The sequence below is a fragment of the Ambystoma mexicanum genome, chromosome 2p (genome assembly GCF_040938575.1).
Source record: "Ambystoma mexicanum isolate Mex_15411 chromosome 2p, UKY_AmexF1_1, whole genome shotgun sequence".
NCBI lineage: Eukaryota > Metazoa > Chordata > Amphibia > Caudata > Ambystomatidae > Ambystoma > Ambystoma mexicanum.
In genome coordinates, this window is record NC_090923.1 from 1,125,240,431 (window position 1) to 1,125,260,769 (window position 20,339).

General features: G+C 51.8%; 1 protein-coding gene across 1 annotated transcript; it reads left to right on the forward strand.

Moving 5' to 3' along the window:
- Positions 1–3,416: 3,416 nt before the first annotated feature.
- Positions 3,417–18,698, forward strand: SLC3A2 (solute carrier family 3 member 2). Its single transcript, XM_069645165.1, has 10 exons — positions 3,417–3,543; positions 4,651–5,070; positions 9,657–9,830; positions 10,707–10,807; positions 12,003–12,071; positions 12,498–12,571; positions 13,920–14,106; positions 14,607–14,750; positions 15,202–15,300; positions 16,921–18,698. Exons 2-10 carry the CDS (start codon positions 4,668–4,670, stop codon positions 17,266–17,268), a joined length of 1,599 nt encoding a protein of 532 aa, XP_069501266.1. The 5' UTR covers positions 3,417–3,543; positions 4,651–4,667; the 3' UTR covers positions 17,269–18,698.
- Positions 18,699–20,339: the final 1,641 nt, after the last annotated feature.

The window sequence follows — 20,339 nt, forward strand, 5'->3', positions numbered from 1 at the left end:
TGGTGGAGGGTGCCCCTGCACTGCTGGGGGGTGGGGGTGATAGGGGACATGAGTGGGGGCCTGGTGGGGGCTGCCCATGGTGGCTGGGGGGTGGGTGGGAGACATGAGTCGGGGCCTAGTGGAGGCTGCCCCTGGTGGCGGGGGGGTGGGGGTGATAGGGGCCATGAGTGGGGGCCTGGTGGAGGGTGCCCCTGGATGCTGGGGGGTGGGGGTGCAGGGGGACATGAGTGGGGGCCTGGTGGAGGCTGCCCCTGCACTGCTGGGGGGTGGGGGTGATAGGGGACATGAGTGGGGGCTTGGTGGGGGCTGCCCATGGTGGCTGGGGGGTGGGGGTGGGTGGGAGACATGAGTGGGGGCCTGGTGGGGGCTGCCCCTGGTGGCTGGGGTTGGGGGTGGTGGTAGACATGAGTGGGGGCCTGGTGGAGGCTGCCCCTGCACTGCTGGGGGGTGGGGGTGGTGGGAGACATGAGTGGGGGCCTGGTGGAGGGTGCCCCTGCACTGCTGGGGGGTGGGGGTGGTGGGAGACATGGGTGGGGGCCTGGTGGAGGCTGCCCCTGGTGGCGGGGGGGTGGGGGTGATAGGGGCCATGAGTGGGGGCCTGGTGGAGGGTGACCCTGGATGCTGGGGGGTGGGGGTGCAGGGGGACATGAGTTGGGGCCTGGTGGAGGGTGCCCCTGCACTGCTGGGGGGTGGGGGTGATAGGGGACATGAGTGGGGGCCTGGTGGGGGCTGCCCATGGTGGCTGGGGGGTGGGTGGGAGACATGAGTGGGGGCCTGGTGGGGGCTGCCCATGGTGGCTGGGGGGTGGGGGTGGTGGGAGACATGAGTGGGGGCCTGGTGGAGGGTGCCCCTGGATGCTGGGGGGTGGGGGTGCTGGGTGACATGAGCAGGTGTGCAGGGTAGTCCCCTGTGGTGTGTGCTGCCTGCAGGGGCCGTGGAGGGTGTACAGGGAATACCTGGGAGCACACAGCCAAATCGCGTGTAGAATTTCCCGCGTACCCCTGTCATACATGTGCCCAGCCAAAACGCGTGTGGAACTTCCCGCGCACCCCTGAAATCCACGTACCCTGACAAATCGCGTGTGGAACTTCCCGCGCACCCCTGAAATCCACGTACCAGGCCAAATCGCGTGTGGTACTTCCCGCGCACCCCTGAAATCCACGTACACGGCCAAATCGCGTGTGGAACTTCCCGCGCACCACTGAAATCCACGTACCCTGACAAATCGCGTGTGGAACTTCCCGCGCACCCCTGAAATCCACGTACCCGGCCAAATCGTGTGTGGAACTTCCCGCGCACCCCTGAAATCCACGTACACGGCCAAAACGCGTGTGGAACTTCCTGCGCACCCCTGAAATCCACGTACCCTGACAAATCGCGTGTGGAACTTCCCGCGCACCCCTGAAATCCACGTACCCGGCCAAATCGCGTGTGGTACTTCCCGCGCACCCCTGAAATCCACGTACACAGCCAAATCGCGTGTGGAACTTCCCGCACACCACTGAAATCCACGTACCCTGACAAATCGTGTGTGGAACTTCCCGCGCACCCCTGAAATCCACGTACCCGACCAAATCGCGTGTGGAACTTCCCGCGCACCCCTGAAACCCACGTACACGGCCAAATCGCGTGTGGAACTTCCCGCGCACCCCTGTAATCCACGTACCCTGACAAATCGCGTGTGGAACTTCCCGCAAACCCCTGGAATTCACATGCCCTGCCAATTCGCGTGTGAGACTTCCCGCGCACCCCGGTATACACGCACACGTATTTTTTGTCAGCGGGTGTCCGTGTTTGTGGGTACCCCTTTGCACGTCATTTGTCCTGGAGGGCCACAGTATGGGACATTCATCATGGCAGTATATAGGTGCTATTTTTTGGCGCACCTTTTGGCGCACATTTCTTACAGGCGCAGAGACGCTACCGTCTGCTTTCTTGTGGCGGTCGTGTTTGTGCCTGTGCGCTGGTTTGAGCGTGCGCTTTTTTGCCCTATTCTATTCCATGAATACGTGTTGTAGGCGAGCGTGTGGGCGTTCCGCGCACTTGTACCCTGTACTTCCCCCGTGACGCCCACATTTTGGCAAGTTGTTCCCCATTCCGAGTGTTACGCCCCGTGTTCCGCCTACTTTTGTTGCGTGCGCCGCGCTATGTGCGATTTTCGCTGTGGCCTGTGCGATTTTCGCTGTGACCTGGCGCACGCAGTTAGATGGCCTGTGCGCCAACGTGCGCCGCGCACTTTTTTATCGCACATCCGATGATTTTCTCGCGCACGGCCTTCCATGAATCGATGTGCGCTGCTTTTCGTGCGATTTTCGCACTTGCACTGCGATTCGCACGTTTTTGGCCACTTGCGCCGCGCTAATTATTCCATGAATCGGCCTGCATATGTTCAAAATAAAGAAATACAAATATAACATGGGGCTACTGGAGCTGGGTTTGGAAATGATGTCCCTTGCTGGTCCGGTGTCTGCAATTGTTATTCGTTGCAGTTTATCTGTCCTGCAATGTTTTAGTGGGTGGTCTCTTTGCAGGATTTGCGGTGTGGCTGCCAAGCGTACACATTGAAGGCATTCAATATTTGGCAAATCTATTCAGTCAGGCGGATAAAGCAGTTTGCCACCTGATCTACTCCCCACCCTTGGTCTACCCACCCCCCACTCCGAGGAATGTGCCTTGCTGCCAGGCAGATAATCCTGTTGCTGTTTAAACTGCCTTCGCAGCTATACTCGGTTGAACTTTCCCCTCATTCTTCCTGCAGAGAAAAACAAGCATCGACAGTCCAAGCCGAAAAACAAGTACCGTCATAGGATGAAAGCAAGCGCTCTCGGCAAAAAACGCAAAAAAACAACCGCCCATCACCAAGGGTGGAATAACAAGCAAGCACCTGCAGATGGCACACACATCGACAAAAGAAATGGTGAGCTAAAAACAAACACCGACAGACTGAGCCAAGAAAACATGGTGTACCGTGCCACTCTGCACCATGGCTGTAGCCGTAGGCCCACCTCCTCCTGTCAGTGTTCTAGGGCACTGCCAGCTTGCAAAATCCGCCCCACCCCCCGGCCCCCTTATCGCGCCTGTGTGCGTAGGGGGATGGGTGGCACCCGGACCGCCGCAACACTTCGTTACTGAAAACTCTGAAAACCTAAGTACCGCCTTAGGTTGGCTACATGTGCACAATATCACATCCATACAGTCACAAATTAAGGTTAGCCCCGGGTCTTATCATATATACTTCATCAATGTGTTTACGCCAGGCGCTCCCCTCCCTGGACCTTGGATTCTGGGAACCGAGGCAACGCCATGTTTTTTTGAGGGGGGTGAGGGGGGACACTGTCAGTCCAATAACCCTCCTCCCCGAACTGAGTGTGACGGGGCGGCTGCAATGGCGTCTTTACTACGCACACATCTCCTCCCTTTTGTGGGTGGAGTCCTGCGTCCTCCTCCCCCCTTTATATTTAGGCTTTGGGATGTGATCAAGCTCAGAAACAGGAGGAAGAAGTGAGTGACGGCCGGGAGTAGACGCCTACCCGAAAGACACAGGTGAGGCTCCGCTGCAGTAATGATCAAGTGTGACATGATGACATCCCAACAGAAATGCTTCCCAGATATAGGTTATTTGGCGCAGAACCCTGATGAATTCCCGGATATGTTTCCTGGGATCAGTGCTTTGTATTTCTGCCGCGCCATTCATGCCAGAGATGTGTGTAGTACCCTTTCAATAGTTGGCACCCGCTTTCCTGCTCAGATCAATCCCCGATATTTAGAGGTGTCCAATCTTTGGACACACTGTATTAGTGCCATATAATCTAAATTAGCTCGCCGCAATTCTTGCCTATTGCTGCTTTGATACCCAGTGTGTGTTTAATTAATTGTACATAGCCTCCCCCCTCCCATATTGCACTTTATTTTTACCTTAGCATTAGTTTATGGAATTTATGCCGACAAAGTTACACGAAACGCTCGATCACGGCTCCTAGAACACCCGTATGAACCAAGCGGCGCTATTGCTGCACACAAGGTTGTGTGGTGGCTTCTTCAACATCACCGAGACCCCTTATTAGGTGGCAGCTTAAGCAAAGGGACCCCCCTCAAGTGACTGAGAGAAGAAACGCACAGCAAAAATCAATATACCTTTGTATGGAATCAAAAGATAGGCATTGACATTTTGAAAATGACAAAAACAATATAGGGAAAATGTACCAGAACACAAAAAAAAGAATTCTGTTCTACCAACCATCATTAAAAAAGCACACCTGGGATAAATAAAATTAAAAAAAAAGCCTTTAGACAGCTAGTGGCTTGAAATCGGCCCACTGGAGCCTTTAGACGTCCAAAAGCCCATATCCCTCTGTGGCATGGTCAGCTGACACTTGTATTCCTATTATGGGATTCGTTTGTAACTTCGGGTGTTCTGTTAGTATTACATCTGGGGGCTCCCCGTATTCAGCAGATGGCACCATACGTTTAAGCCTGCAAAAGCAATTATTATATGTTTTATATCTGGCCTGCAATGTCTAAAATGATGGGGGCAGTTTTTATTCATATTTTTTTTTCTTGCAATCTTTCAGTAGGCTGGCCATGTTGAGGGCGGCATGGCAGGCGGATATTGTTACTCTGCATTGTCATATGAATATTGTTTTCTTGCAGTCTGCGCTGAGAAAAGCATGGCGAATTCCACCGAGGCCGTGGTCCTGGACCTGAAGGATGTAGAGCTGAATGAGATGGATCCCGAGAAGCAGCCCATGGCTCCGGCAGGCGAGACCAATGGGGCTCTGAAGGTGAAGGTCCTGGAGGACGAGGCAGACACCAAGTTCACTGGGCTGTCCAAGGAGGAGCTGCTGAAGGTGGCGGGCACACCGGCATGGGTGCGCACCCGCTGGGCCCTCCTCATCCTCTTCTGGGCCGGCTGGCTCGGCATGCTAGCTGGTGCTGTGGTCATCATCGTGCAAGCCCCTCGCTGCCGCGATCTGCCCCCGCAGGAGTGGTGGCAGAAGGGAGCGCTCTACCAGATTGGGGCTGTCGAGGCCTTCCAGGACTCTGATGGCGATGGCAACGGGGACCTAGCAGGTGAGGGTTCTGTTTAAAAAAAAAAATGGCAGGAGGGTCTGTGCCCAGGAAAGGAAGTGGTCATGGAACATGTAGCATGGTTCTGGAGAAGCAGGGGGTTGAAGCCACAAGAGGGGTGGGTGTGAACCACGGGAGGAGCGAGTGCCTGTTGCCCAGTTAGGGGATCAGACAGCCAAGGTGTGGTGGCTCACGGTGACCATCTATAACAGCCAGACTGAAAGAGCAGGATGTTAGATTGCTTGCGTCTTGAGTGCTCTAACCTTCAGATGTCTCACTCAAGAATGTGACCTTTCCTAATAAGTGAAATAATGTATGTCTTGTCAAGCGTGGCCCCTCTTGAGAATCTAAGGCTGTAGACTCTGCCCCTCTGGAACACCAGGCAGAGCTATAGATGAGGCTGTACAGTCTGGCCCACTAGCCGCATTTATAGCAGCCTCTTCCTTTCCTCACCTTCCCCCAGGAGCTCAGTGTCTCCGGGGCTCTGGTCCTCTCCTGGTTGGACTACTGCAACAGCCTCTTTCTCCGTCTCTCTTTCCTCCCTACACCCCCTCCAGCTAATCCAGAATAGGGCTGCAAGTCTTATCCTTGGCCTAATGCCCAGGGACCGTATCTCTTCAGCCCTAAAATCTCTCCACTGGCTCCTGGTCAAATTCAAGGCGCTCTGCAGCATCCACAAGGCCTTCTGGGGCCTGGGAACACGCTATCTCCAACTTTCCCTCCCTAAATACTCCCCTGCTAGAGCCCTACGCTCCTCTAACTCCAACTCTTTGACTGTCAAATGCTTCTCCAAGCATATCTCTCCTCGGCTGGCCCCTCCCTTTGGACCAGCCTCCTTGCCCCTCTCCGACTTGAGCCGACCTCCTTAATTTCCGGAAACTGCTCAAAACTCTGCTGTTCTCTACCTCTTTCCTGCTAATCAATCCGCTGCTGCTGTGACCGGTGGCCTGATCCTCATGAATCTCGCAGGATTCTCTCGCAGGATTCCAGGCCCTTCTTCCCAGCCAATACCAGCCGCCTCCCTCACACTTCACTGCCCTTGCAGGCCCCTACTTGGCGCCTCTGCATCCCACCCTGGGAGCCGCCTGCACTAGCACTTTGCCTAAGGTTCACCTCCTTGGCTCCCCTTTGCACTTCCCTCCCGGGCCATCCACCAGCACTTGTCCACTCTTCTGCTACCCCCACCCCCATCTCCTGCACTTCTCCTCACTGCACTTGCACATCCAAATGCCACAAGGCCTAGTAGGACCGTGACTCTTATTTTGCAGTTTTTGTGATTATTTTATTTCCCCTGTTCCCTTCCCATTTAACCTTGTGGTGCTTTGAAACACAATTCTGTTGTAAAGGCGCCAATGCTCTGTAAAATAAACATAAAATAGTGCACCAGGTAAGACCACTAGTCTTTATCACCATAGACTTCAAAGACCGTTTTGGCCAACTTAAATCAATTCAGAGGTCATGCTGAAAGTGACCCGTCCCTGCATCTAAGCTGCTGCTGTGCACTGCTTGAAGCCTCCACTTTAGGCTCTTTGTGATAGCAAAAAGCATGGGCCAATGACTGCAGCGCCAAGCCGTCTTTGCTAGAAAAACTCCATGTTCAAAGTGCAGTCCAGTGGGGCAGTGACATTGGCCACTGGTCGTGGACACGTGCCATTCGTTTATTGCATTCTCTACTTGACTCCTAGCCAGTGTTCAATGGCTCTCGGTACCTGGCTAGCTTGGTCTTGTCTAAATTGAACCTCAGCCTGGTCTTCTCTATCCAGGTTGTCAGTCAGGTGTCTATGGGCTGCCTGAATGGGAAACAGAACAGACTGCAGCAGGGGCAAAATGGCCAACCTCAGAAGGGCCACAAAATGAGGTTCCTGAACTGCCACTGGCTCACCTGGGAGTCGAAAAGCAGTGACAAGAGTAGTGTCTGCAAGGGAACCCCTATGGGGTAACGTTGCCATTCCCAGTTGGAAACCCAGCATTTGCAAAGCCAACCGTTTTGGCTTTTATGCAGGCATGGGATAGACATTAGCCAGACATTGCCATAATGGTAATACCTGGACATAAAATGGCAAAAAGCAAAGAGGTTGGCTGTTCTTTTACAGGACTTCACTGCAAGGAACAAAGGTACAAAGCAAGTGGCTGAAGGAGCACTTGGTTGACAGTTTTATTATACCTGTAACGTGTTTACAGCAGCAATTGAGCCGTTCCCTCTCAGTACAAAGCCGCTTAGAAATAACACTGGTAGGCCAATGCTTAATGTGACTGTAAGATAGGCCAGGAAGATGTGTTTTGGTGGCAATGGCCATAGGGATTAGCATGAGCAGTCAATGGGTGGTTAAATGCCACCCACAAGCTGTGTATCCCTCCTCATGTCCTCTCCCTGGTAGCTGTACTTCAGTGCAATAGTTTTGGCTTATAGGTGACGCCTGGGCAAAATTAAAAGGAGGTTTTCACATAGACCCATCTAAAGTCCCAGTCCTAGATGGACCCCAAAGGAAACAAAATCAATAACAGCGAAACGTTTGACCGTGAGTTTAAAGAACCCCCACCCCAATTGGCGGTAGTAGTACCCCTAACAGGCAATGATGTCAAGAGGCCATGACCGCGCTCTGCGGGGAGGAGGGTGGGCATTCCGGTTCATGTAGTTTTCTTCCCTTCTACAACTTGCGTCTTCCTTGCATCCTTTCCCCGCTTCTGATAGGTTTTTGTGTTTAATCCTTTTCCTTTTACTTAATAGATTGTTGTTAGGTCGACCTTATTGACAAAGTGGGCGGAGAGGTTTCAACAAATGGTGTTTGGGTATAGCCATTGATAGGAACCAGCTGTGGGTGGCAGGGTTCTATATGGCTCGGTTGTCGGCCGCACCGTGCGAAATAGAAGGAACAAGGCCAATGGACCCAAAATGGTGTGCCGCCGTTTCTCACACGGCTGCGGGCGCCACATTGCTGACGCTGCACTGCAGCACTTGATATCACGCTCACAGATCATTCACTTCCTCGCCTCTGCACTGTGTGATTCAGCAGAGCCAGGGCCGGATTGAACCGCCTCCTCCTGTCCTGGCGCCTGCAACACTCCCGCTCATTGCATCAGCCCCGGCGTCAGACACCCATTGTGCGCAAGGCCGGGTTCCCGGCATGACTGCGTACAAAGGAGCCTACAAGAGGGAGGGAGGGCACATGGTACACCAGAACTCGGGACGCAGAGGGGAAGTGGTATGGGGGAGGGGAAAGCCCACGCAATGCCGGTCATAAGACTTACTCTGAGGCACACCAGATGTCAAACGTGTTCCACCAGCCGCCCCACGTGCTCTTTTGAGTGCCTCAATCGTTTGTACCTCGATTCGACTGGTATACTTGCCTCTTACCCAGCATCTGAGCTATGCATATGGCCCCATGCCAGGGGTTTATGTGTGCTCTGTCTGACCTCTGTCGAATAAGGGCAAGGCATATAAGATCGGGACCCGAAGCACACGTACAAACTTGGCATGAGCCTAGCTGCGAAGTATACCTGATCCTATACCTGATCCAGACGTTACACCTCAAGCTATTCCTGCGCCCCCCCCTCCCCCACCAGTTGCATGCTGGACCTTGTAGTTTCGTGTTTCCCATTGTAAGGATCGGTCTACAAGTCCCGGCATGCAGTGGGAAGGCAACTAAATCAGATTGGCTCGAGCTTTAATGGATGGAAGTGCGAAGCTTGGCAGCTATGCATGAGGCTGCTTAGTTCAGACGTGGGTGAGAGAGGCAGACATACCAGCCGAGCCGATGGAGAGAAACGAGACTAGCGAGAGGGGAGAGCAATATCCCAGACCTGGGAATTCTCTGCCTTCTCTTACTCAAGTCCTGTAACCCTGCCCCTTACCTTGCTTGCATTGCCCTCGCCAAAGGCTTTGTCCCTTTTCTGGGTTCTGATCATGATGCTTACTTAACACCCCCTTCGCCCACTGGTCTGACTGGTGTCTCTTCCCATTACCAAGTCTGATTTAGGCATGTAATCATTCTTACATCTATCTGACGTAGTTTCTTTTCCTCTGTCCCCTTGGCCTGCATCTGAGCTAGTTCACTGTCGACTTACCTAGGTACAAATCGTGCTGTAGTCCTTTCACCTAGTTCTGTCCTGTACCCCTAACCCCTACAAATACATGACCAGAGATTCGGCCACCTATGCCCATGTCTGACTGGTGCACCTACCTACCCACAGCCTCTGCCCTTGCATAGCCCCCCAAAGCCTGCTGCCCAGGTGTGAGGGCCCAACTTCCCCATAATGTGCAACTGACTTGTGCTTCTACTCCTCGGTGGAACTAGTGCCCCGGTTCCCTTTTCTATGGCTAATGCTGCTGCCTCCTTTCCTGCGTCTAGCTCCTTCCCTCCCAGATCTCACCCACCCATGCCTAGATCTGACTCCAGCCGCTGCCTGCCTCCTTCCGATATGTAGGTCTGACCACTCTTGCTTGGGTCTGATGCTTCTGCTCATTCCTTGGCCTTCTACCTTGCCAAGATCTGGCTCATGCCCCCCCTTAGCCTCCTTGACCTAGGTTAGATGTTTCTTCTGGCGAGTGCCCATTAACCTGTTTGTGCCTGTACCCTTTTTCCCCATAGGTATCAAGCAGCGCATGGATGAGCTGGGCGCTCTGAAGGTGAAGGGCCTGGTGATCGGGCCCATCCACTCCTCTGTGGCAGACCGCCCAGATGCCACCCAACTGACGGAGATAGACCGGCTCTATGGCACCATGGACAACTTCACACAGCTCCTAGAGACGGCCCGCAAGAAGAGTGAGTGAGGGGTCAGAAGGGGACTGGGAGCATGCGGACGAGACGGGTGGAAGGCATTCAGGGGAGATGGCCAAGGTCCTGTGTGGCATTATGGTGCGGTCCCGCAGTGAGATGTATCCTGTATGTCAATAAGTAAAAAGAAATGGACCCTGGATTCCTTGCGTTGAAGATCGGCCAGCCCTGACAAAAGGCCGCCCAACACTGCAAGCTACAGCCGAAAGGCACAGTTAGCACGAGCCCAACCGTGCAAACTGGAACCTTCCAACCAACCCAACATCTTGGGTAGCGCCCAACACCGTAGCCTTGATAAAGACCCGGGTGGGTTCAAACACGTGTCGACTGACCTACTCTAAACCACTAAATAAAACAAATGTGTGACGACCACTAGAAAACACGGCTATTAAATCCTTAAGCGTATTTCATCAGCGCAAGGAATCCAGGGTCCATTACTTGTAGTCAGTACTCCAGGTGTGGGAAACACCTCTCCCTCCCGTGACCTTGCTGCAGATCCAAATTCTAAAAAGAATGCATACTACGTAACTAACCAACCGGTGCTGTGCACATTGATTCAGCCTCTAGTGCGCAAACTCTCGTATACTGTATGTAAATAAGTCACACTTTAGCTGCGTGGGATTGAAGGAGATGGATTTTAACCAAAGTTAACCAATATTTATGTCTGTGGGGTGATTTTTGATTATTTCCCCACCCCTGTCTGCAGTATTCCAGGAGTATGTAGGCTGCACTGCTGCAGAGCAGCGAATCGCAGCCAATAGGGGACTGTTGACTGCACTGCTCCTTCTACCCTCATCCTCACTGTCCTGCTGACCAGTATTTTGGGATTTCTTCACCCTCATCTTTCCAATTTTTACTCTGCAGGCATTATGGTCGTCCTGGACCTGACCCCAAACTACAAGGGCGAACATCCCTGGTTCAGCAACAACACCATCTTGGACCCCAATTTCCAGCGCATTGTGAAGGTTAGTAAGAGGAAGATGGATAGAGCGCGGGATTGCTGGGTGATACTAGATGGGTGGCTGGTGGTGACTGAGAATGTATAATGTGTGCACTGTGAACGAAGGAATCCCTTTAAGCGTAGTGTGAGTCAGGAATTATGGCCATTAAGTAAAACGGGAGAAAGTAATCCCCGGTACAGTGCAAATGGGTTTCTATAAATGTCCAAACTTGTATTTCCCAGAAATGTGCAACTGTACTGGCCCATAATGTCCTTGATGCATGTTCACCTTTCAGGCTTTGGCGGTTATGGCTACCTCTGCAACGGCGAGTGTGATAGCTTGCCTTTCTTCTATTTTCCCAGCTTAACTTTTGGTCAGGTGATGCATGTTCAGCTTTTCAAGTCCTTGAATTGACTTTACCCAGGGCCTGTTTCTGTTCCTTTCTGGAAACAAATATTTGCAAAAACCAAGAGGTGATGGCTGGAAGGTTTAGAATGAATATTAACCACTGGCATTGCTCTGGGCAACCCTCTAGACCATCGTTCTTCGCCTGCCAAGCCATTACAGAAGGGGAAGACCATATGCAAATGAGGCTTGGCCCCACCCCAAAAGGGGCAGTCCAGCCCGAAGTGCTAGGTCGCATCTATTTCGCACGAGACCACAAGCATCCCCAGACATGTTTCAGCCTTGATGGGCCTCATAAGTGAGGAGTAGCTTGGGTCTCTAGGCTCAGCAGACACGGGACCCACACCTGGGCATACCGTCCCACTCAGGGTGACGAAGCAAAAACAAAGATATTTGCAGCCACAGTGAGGTGGCAGCTGCCAGGGAGGGTGGCTGGGGCCTTGTTTTACTTTGCCATTGTCCCTGCACTAAGTGAACAGACCGAGAGGCAGTCTAAGGTCTATACTCTGCTCGTGTATAACGTTCGTGGGCATGTAGGTCAGAAAAGGGGATGCTTGGTCGAGGTTGCACATGCTGGATGGCAGCAGTCTGCACAGGCTTGCTGCAGGGCAGGAGGTTGGTGTGTAGACGGCAGGTCCAGAGCATGCTTGGCACAGAGGTTGAGACACGCATTAGTAGCAGTGGAGGGTGCGGTGCAGGGAGTGGTAGTTGCTCTTGCAGGGCTGCTGGGTGGGTCTTTTTCCTACTCCGCCCGCTGACAGAACTGTATGCACCACACTGTCTCTTCTCACCCCACCTCTCTGTTTCCCAACAGGAAGCTATGGATTTCTGGCTGGAGAAGGGTGTGGCCGGGATTCGCCTCGGGGGCGTCGATCAGCTGAAGGTGGGTTATGTCTTGATGGTCTAGCACTTGCGTAGAGAGCCATGCAGGGTGTTGAAGGCTGAGTGGCCCAGGAGTTAGCACTAAAGCAGTTCGTTATGGGCAGAATTGTGGATCAGATGGGGGGCGGGGGGCCATGCAGAAAGACCTTGGATGTGAATGTTCTTTTTGTACAACGTGGGGGGGGGGAAGAGGCGGTGCAGACCAGTGTAAAGGTGCACCCCGCCCCCATCTTCACAGGGTTGCGTGGGGGGCTGCCTTTTAAACCCTTTAGTAACTGCTCTAGTTGCAGAGTCGTGAAAGGTGATGCCTATTCAGACCTGTGTGTTGGTGCATTTCTTCTCAGTGACGGGCGGTCATTTGGGGCAGAAGTAGTGGTGATCGACCTGTGTGTTATGGGTGTGACTCTGAACTCTCTTGTGTTTTTAGGAACTGGGCCTGCTGGATCTGTTGGAGGAGTGGAACAATGTAACTGCCAATCACACCACAGAGGGGAAGAGCCGGTGAGTGCATGCATGCATGCATGGGATATAGGGGGCCGTGCCCCGAGTGCACTCTGCTTCTGCACTCTGATCACAGTGCTGTCCCTTACTAAGGAACCCGGGCCATTGGAGGATTTAGGGGAATTTGCAAGCTCTGCGTTGTCAAAGTGAGACACTGAGAAACTGTTGCCCATCCATGGCTGACCAAGATCATCACTCTCCCAAAAAATCAGCATAGAAACTAGCGCTCTGGTTGTGCATGACGCAGGACAGTCAGCTCTACACCCATAGGTGTGTATGTAATCCACTCCCAGGACATGCAAGAACAGACTTTACGAAAGTAACAACTTGTGTGTTATAACAAAGCACTTAAAGACAAAATTCCCACAGGCTAAGAAAGATCTGTGCTTGTAGCCATCCTGGCAAAATGACAGTGGGCGGGAGCATAGTCCCACCACCGTGCGGGCGGGCGGTCAGTAGAGCAGCGTATCACTATCCCCCGGCTCTTGCCATCTCAGTTTAGACAGTAGGCCCTTCCTAATCTTTTTGGAGAGGTCCAGCAGCGCGCCGTTATCTCACTAGTGCAGCAGCCTACCCCTCTCTGTGCTCTTTGCAGTTGACTTTCTCACTGGAGGAAAAGCAACGGTTGGTATTTTGCTCATTTGTATGAGGCAGGGAGTACACTTTTTTTTTTTTAAGAAGTACAAATGCTACCTCCACAAAAAACACAGTGAAAATCCTAGGTGGCAGTTGTGGGTGTGACATCCAACAAGGCAGAAAATGTGCTCATTTGTCGCTGATGCGAGCTTGAGAACATTCCCAGGGCTGTAGGGAAGGAAAGCCTTTCTCCTGCACACTGTGTCCTCGGATCACTGAGCTGCTATCCGATGTACCCGTGACCAGCAGCGACCAGCTTTTGCGCACACTACGCCAAAGGGGCTTGTCTGATAAGGCAGTTCCTCTCGTGAACACTTCGCCTTCATTTCGCCCTCTTCACCAGACAGATGCCTATTCTTGACCATCCCATATCACCTTCAGCCCTTTGTCTGACACAGAAAACCTGTTTGACTACGATATTGCTTCCCCCATACCCCAATACACCCATGATTGCTAATGTTTTAGAGCTATCGGTGCTGGAAATGCATGGTAATAAGACAACCTATATATTTTAATACAATCCCATGCACTGAAATAAGAGAAATTGGGGCCCGAGTGTTCTCATTCATTGGGGGCGGCGTGTTTTGGGAATCCTTGCTGTGCTTTGGTCTTGCTAGCTAGCTCTTTGCGTGGGCTGTCCGTTTGGTAGGCGGTTGATTTTCCTCAGGATCACGATCATGACGGGCCCTTTTGTTTTTTGCTTCTCTTTCAGGGTCCTCATTGCGGTGACTGATGGCACGAGCGAGCCGGATATCCTTGCCCAGCTAAACCAGACGAGCTCTGAGTTTCTGTCGAGCCAATATCTGCTGGGCATGCCTGCACGGCCCCGCGCCTCGGACCTCGCCAGCAAGATCCAGAATTACTTGGAGGCAGCTGGGCAGCGATGGACAAGCTGGAGTGTAAGTATTGGGGCTAGGGACTGTCTACCCAGTAGAGATCTTGGGATCGTGCTCGTAAAGAAATGCTCCCTGTGGGATAGCTCTGCTGTCGGAGGCTTGAGAGTGCAACTGATGTGCAACTTGAGGGATAGGACTGTTTTGTGAACTGAGCTCATAACCTCTCTGAAATGGATAGCTGTGGTGTCTGTGGCCGATATAGACAAACTCTGAGCCTTACTGTCTCTGAAGCATATGCCTGTGAGGTCTTGGCGATGAGGGATTGCTCTACAGTCTGAAGCGTACACCTGTAAGGTCTCCAACCAGAGGGATAGCTCTGCTGTATTATGCCTGAGTATGTAATATAGCTATACCTTGAGGGCTAAGAAGTCTGTAAGATCTGCACAAATGGAAGGATAGCGCTGCTGTCTAAAACCTGCCTTCTTTGGGTGACTCAAAAGTAAGAGGTATGCCGTTAAGGAGTTTGGTATTGACTGGGCTGCTGCGTGTGGATTTCTCTGCAGGTGGGAGGACCACAGGTGGGACACATGGCATCGCTGGTACATCAGGACCTTCTGCGGCTGTACAATATCCTCCTCTTTACGCTGCCGGGAACTCCCTTCACAAACTACGGGGACGAGATTGGACTCCAAGATCAGCCGGGACAGGTAAGCGGGCTATGCCCAGAGAAGTCCCCTGCAAGTTCTGACCGTTGCATGGTGTGCGTGCTCTGGCTGATTCCACAAACCATGGCGCTCTTAGAGGCCTGGCGACAGCAGTTCGGCACAGGCTTTGGGATGTGAAATGAAGAGGATTATTGAGTTTGAGAGATGTACCCAGGTGGCACCACTCTGGATACTGCCATGTAATGGGTTCCTAAATAGAAACTGCCCCCTCCATCCTGGCTGCATAAGATGATGCCCCCCGTTTCCCCTGCATGGTTTCCACTTCTACCCCCCTATTACCAACTCTGCTGAGAGCTGCTCCTAGCCACTCGTGAGGCTGGTGGGGGTTGGCGGCGTTTGGCTTTGCCTATGTTGCACTGTCATTATCCATGCTCCTCTGTTCCTGCACTTCAGGTTTTGATGTGTCTTGTTTTGCATATATTAAATCCTCCAGCCTGCTAAATCCATCATGCACTGGGACAGTACGGACACGTTTGGATTCTCGCGGAAGGTGCTGCCCATCCAGGAGGTCAACCGAAACATCTCTGTAGAGGTGAGTAGCATGCTTGGGTGAGGCGCCACTCCTTAACCAGGTGGTCATTTCGTCAGAGGGCCGGGAGGGAAGCCGTGGAACTTGAAGAGGAGATTAACCCTTAAATACTGTATTTCGAGAGTGTGCACTGGTAGTTCTATAAGGGGGGGCAGTACTTTTAGAAGATGTAAGCACACGCCGCCCCAGGCCCATAGCCCCTGATTCAGTTGGACTCCTGGGACACGGGTGGTGCCTCGGGAACAACAGGGGTACTGTGCTGCGCTGGGGCTAGAGTGCAATGCTTTCCTCTGGGGGAGGGGAGTGGGGGGTTAGGTCCTCTGGCCAGTGTGTACTGTTGTTCTCTAAAAGGGCCGCGAGCATGAGATGTTTGCACAGGTTTTTCCGCTTTAGGTCAGCAGTTCCTGTCCTGTAACTTAAGAGGGTGGGGGACACACTGTAGAGGAAAACAAAAAGGCCAGAACGGGCGGAAACCCCTTCGAGGAAATGCGCTGCTGGATGTCATTGTAATGTGTATAATGGGAAAAGCACACTCCGAAAAAAGGTCTGATGGGATCTACAGGGGGATGGTGATACAGGACCTAAAAGAAGTCCCAGACAACAGAAGCCTTGGCTTTGAAAACGAGGCCTTTTTTGTGTCGTGGCACCCTAGCCAGGGAATACCTCCACAGCTTGGTCGAGGTATGCCTAATGCTCCTCAAAGTTTATTACCACCGGGCAATTCGGGGCTCATGGTTGGGTGATAGGTGCAGTTTCCCTTAACCCGGCTTTACTGTCACGCGTCTGGGTTTGTTCCTTTTCCGAGCCCTCATTTTGCTGCTTCCTGCGATTGCATACTTGCCAACCCTACAGATTTAGGCAGTAGGCTACTGCTTTTTAAGCTGTCCTAACACCTACATATTTGGGTGACAGATCCTACTGCTTTTTAAAGTGGACAAAGCATGCAACACATTAATTAGTCTGTCTGTACAGTGGGCTGGTAGGTGGTTACTTTGATTGGACTCAGACCAATCCACTGACCTGACAGCTACGCAATGGTAAATCCCTTAGGTGAACCAACAGTGAAGGCAAGTGGAAGAACGTAACCCCATCACACAGCATCTGCCTTTCAGACTGAGGTGTTATCAGTCTTCATGTCATTCAGTGTTCAAATTGAACTGCAGGAATACATATGTATTGCCCAGGCTGCTGCTACTCAGCAGTGGCAAAACATTGCCTACCAGCTCTGTGTGATTACCTTCTGTGAAGTTAGGTAATTGAATTTGGTGTTCACTTACCATTCAGAATTATAAATGTTTAACATTTGAACATCTTTCCATGTTGTGCTGTTTGATGGGTTTTGTATTTTAGAATGCTCCAATGGTGCCAACAATGTATGTTTTGTGTTTTCCTGTGATGTCATTTTTATGCGAATTATTGATTTTGAAACTTGAAAAATCCTACATCTTTTTGGTCACAGAATGTTGGCAAGTATGGTAATGTGGGGTCGAGATTGAAGGTAGCGAGACCTGCGTACGTTGTGATGTCGGTAGTGGTGTGCCTTTGTGTTGGGGCCGGAGTGTTAGAAGTATCTTTGCTGGTCCTTGAGCGGCCATTCACCCCTCTCTCCCCACCCTCTCGCAGGCGCAGAAAGACGACAAGACCTCTCTGCTGAGGCTCTACAAGCGGCTGAGCGAGCTGAGGGGCAAAGAGCGCTCGCTGCTACACGGGGACTTCTTTCCGCTGGAGCGTTTGCTCGCCACGGAAGTCTACGCCTACCTGCGCGTCTGGGACCAGAATGACCGCTTCCTGGTGGCGCTCAACCTGGCGGAAACGCCAGCCACCGTGGCCTTAGAGCACGAGCACCTGCCCACGGGGGCAACCCTGGTGCTGAGCTCTGACCCACAGCGCCAGGAGGGGTCTGTGGAGCTTAACAAGCTGGTGCTAGCCCCGTCGGAGGGCGTACTGCTCAAGTTTCCGTACACAGCGTAAATGGCGGCCCGTCTTCAAGAGTCCCTGCACATTCCGCGGCTTCTGAGGCATTGGTCCCCGTGCAGCCTTCCCCGACACCTCTGCCTTCACCTGCTCCTGCAAGCCGAGAAAGTCACCGTTTGAATTTTTTTTTTTAGTTTAGAATATATATATTTTTTAAACGATTTTATTTCGAAAAACATTCAAGCGTTCCGTGAAGAGCTTTTTTTTTTATAGAATTCTAGAGAATTAAAAACAAAGCAGTGCTCACATTTTCTGGTAACCTTCCAAATGCATCTAATTTCATACATTGTTCATTTATATAGCCAAACACCGAATTGTCTCTAGTTGATTAAATAATAGTTGCTATCCACGTTTAGAAAACCAAAAGCATTCTCTGACGACCGCTGCAAATGTTCCTCAGACACCAAGCGAGGCTTGAAAACTCCCTCTTGAGAATGATATCGTTCTTTTCTGTAGAAGGCGCTGCCTGCCGGAACAGGAGGCCCTTCTTGCACGGCAACTCCTTGTCTCTTTATATGTACACAGCTCACAGGCTGGGGAATTGCAGGTCTCCTGGGTTGAGTCTCCTCGGCTCCTTGGTGCATATTGCCTGCATGGCAGAGGGGAGACCAACGCACACGCCATTAATTCACTCCCTCGGCTTCCTTCTGGGCATAGTTGCCCCACCTCACACTGCCAATTTCCCTGCCTCCCCCACGCCCCCAGCCACTGAAAAGAATTTTTTAGGCGCAATATAGCCTCACAAATATTGTGTGTGGGGACTCCCTGGGAATAATGTCTCTTTGTTGGCGAAGTTGTTAGGGTGGGGACCCTACTGTGTAGTGAGCCTGCCAGGAGTTGACTGGGAACCAAAAGAGGCTCCGGAAAGAATTTTCAAAGTGGCCTCATATTGCACAAGTTCAGCAGGCCCAACCCGTTTGCTAGTGGAAAGACCGCACAAAAAAGGTCCAAGGTGCAGAGGCCTACTGGGAAATCTCAGAGTTCCGTATAGGCCAGTCCAGTAGTGCCTGCAGTAAAGGAGCATGTGGTGAGGGCACGGCAACAGCTGGACACGTGCTGCGCATGTGAGAAACCTACTAAAGGTGGGCCTTGATTAATAATGGCGCTTTCTGTTATTAAAGCAGCGCGAGACTGTGCAGTTCATGGCGCACGCAAGCATTACTCATGAAACCGTACGGCATTAATATGAGAACTGTTTACAGAAAGTAAACTTAACATGGAACCAGCTTTTTATGGTGCCACTTTCTCTGGTGTTTTGGGGCAGTGCAGAGGTGCATTTTTCCACGCATATGTAAACTGCCTTAGGAGGGCATATACCACCCCTTGTCCACCTGCCTTCTGTGTCAGTGTGCAGGGGCCTCTGCTTCGGGGCCTGGCCAGTTATTCCTCAGAAACTGTAACACATTCCATTAAAGCAAAACGTTTTACTTCCGTGTCTTGCTGTGTCTTCTTTCATGCTCTGTGTGCGAGTTAGCGCTCATTGGTGGGTGGGTGCAGGAGTATTTATTTGTTTACGTCTCGCTGGTTTCCCCCACCACCCCTTTAATCCTGGGTCACCTGCGTGATAGGGAACCAGCCCCATAAGTACCCCCCACCCCTCAGCTAGTGTGATCGCTGTGATACTGAACCTGACCTCTGACCCAAGGTCTTCCGTGTGACCCATTCTTAAAAACGGCATCTGACCTGCCCCTTCTTTCAACCCCTGAATCCCCTGTATGGTCACGAACGAGCCCCTACTACGTATCCCAAACCACTGGTCACCTGCCTAGGTCAGGCCTCGGGTCATCTACAGGATGGCGCTGGGGTGCCATGCCTACACCCTCTATCTGCCACAGAGTCTCCCAGGCGCTGTTGAACTTCGCATGCATATGGACAGGAACATGGAACAAAGCCCAACCTCACGCTTGTCCTCTGACCCAGTCACTTTTGGGATGTTTAACCACCACACCAAACCTACCCTTGGAACCATGTGTGTTTTTTATTGATTTTTTTTTTTACCAGTCCTAATACTGCCCTCTGACCTATGTTCGCTTGTGTGATATTGAGTTGGCCCTCACATATGCCCACTGCCATGTGATATTTGACACAGGACGTTTTCGAGCACCTGACAGTAGGGCCAAGATGAGGGGGGTATCAGGGACGAACTGCCCCAGGCCTTGCAGGGTTGGGCAGGTTGCGGTGCCTTCGTGCCGCTCTGTATACACTTTTACTCCGCTGTGTATGTGTGCTTTGCAGCACGCACATTATGGAGAGGGTGCAGGGGTCACCCGGCTGGCCTTCATTGGCAGTAGGGAGCTGGCTGACTACACAAGGGGTAAACACGCCACGATGATGTACTGTGTGTGGTTGAGGCTATGGCAACTAAGTGCAATCACATTCATTGAGTGTGTGATGCATTCCAAGCTCACTGTATGACATCCTGTTTGTCCGTTCACTATAGCAGGGCCTATATAGCATTTGCATCTTTCTTTTGAGTATATGGATCATGCGTAATAACATCCTTGCCATGCAATAACCGAAGTTAAAAAGGCACATGGATAGGTTTGAGGGCACCATAGTCAAGAAGATAGCTCAGTGTGTTAATGACTCACTGCAGAGATCTGTATTCATATGATGTACCACAGTACCCAATCTTGGCAAGGACACTCAGCCTTTACTCCCTTTGAGGTTATTTGTGAACATAAACACTGTTGATAGTTACACTGATTAGGATACAAAAGAACATACATCCAAGGAAAAAAGCATGACTTTCAAATGCTACAAGTATCAATGTGGCACGGGTCTATTTACTATCCCTAATGAAGAGCATAATGCATTGGGAGATGTGATTAGGTAGTCCCATCAGAGACAGTGAGACCATTGTGCTGAGACCAGTGTGCTGGTTTAACCACCAGACAATGGTTTGCCTTCTCACATTCTGTTTGCATTCCTTAGCCCATTGCCTGCGCTGTACATTCAAATATCGGCTATGTTGGGTGCATGGGGGCGGCCCCACAGCCCACAAACAAGAAATGTGTACTGGTGATTTGCCTTTTTACATACGCATGATCCGTGGATTGTAAAACCCT

Excerpts from the sequence above, each read along its gene's own strand:
- SLC3A2 (XM_069645165.1), top strand. The coding sequence starts at position 4,668 with ATGGCGAATTCCACCGAGGCCGTGGTCCTGGACCTGAAGGATGTAGAG. Across the intron at positions 12,072-12,497 it reads GGGGCGTCGATCAGCTGAAG|GAACTGGGCCTGCTGGATCT; the intron begins GTGGGTTATGTC and ends TTGTGTTTTTAG. Across the intron at positions 15,301-16,920 it reads ACCGAAACATCTCTGTAGAG|GCGCAGAAAGACGACAAGAC; the intron begins GTGAGTAGCATG and ends ACCCTCTCGCAG.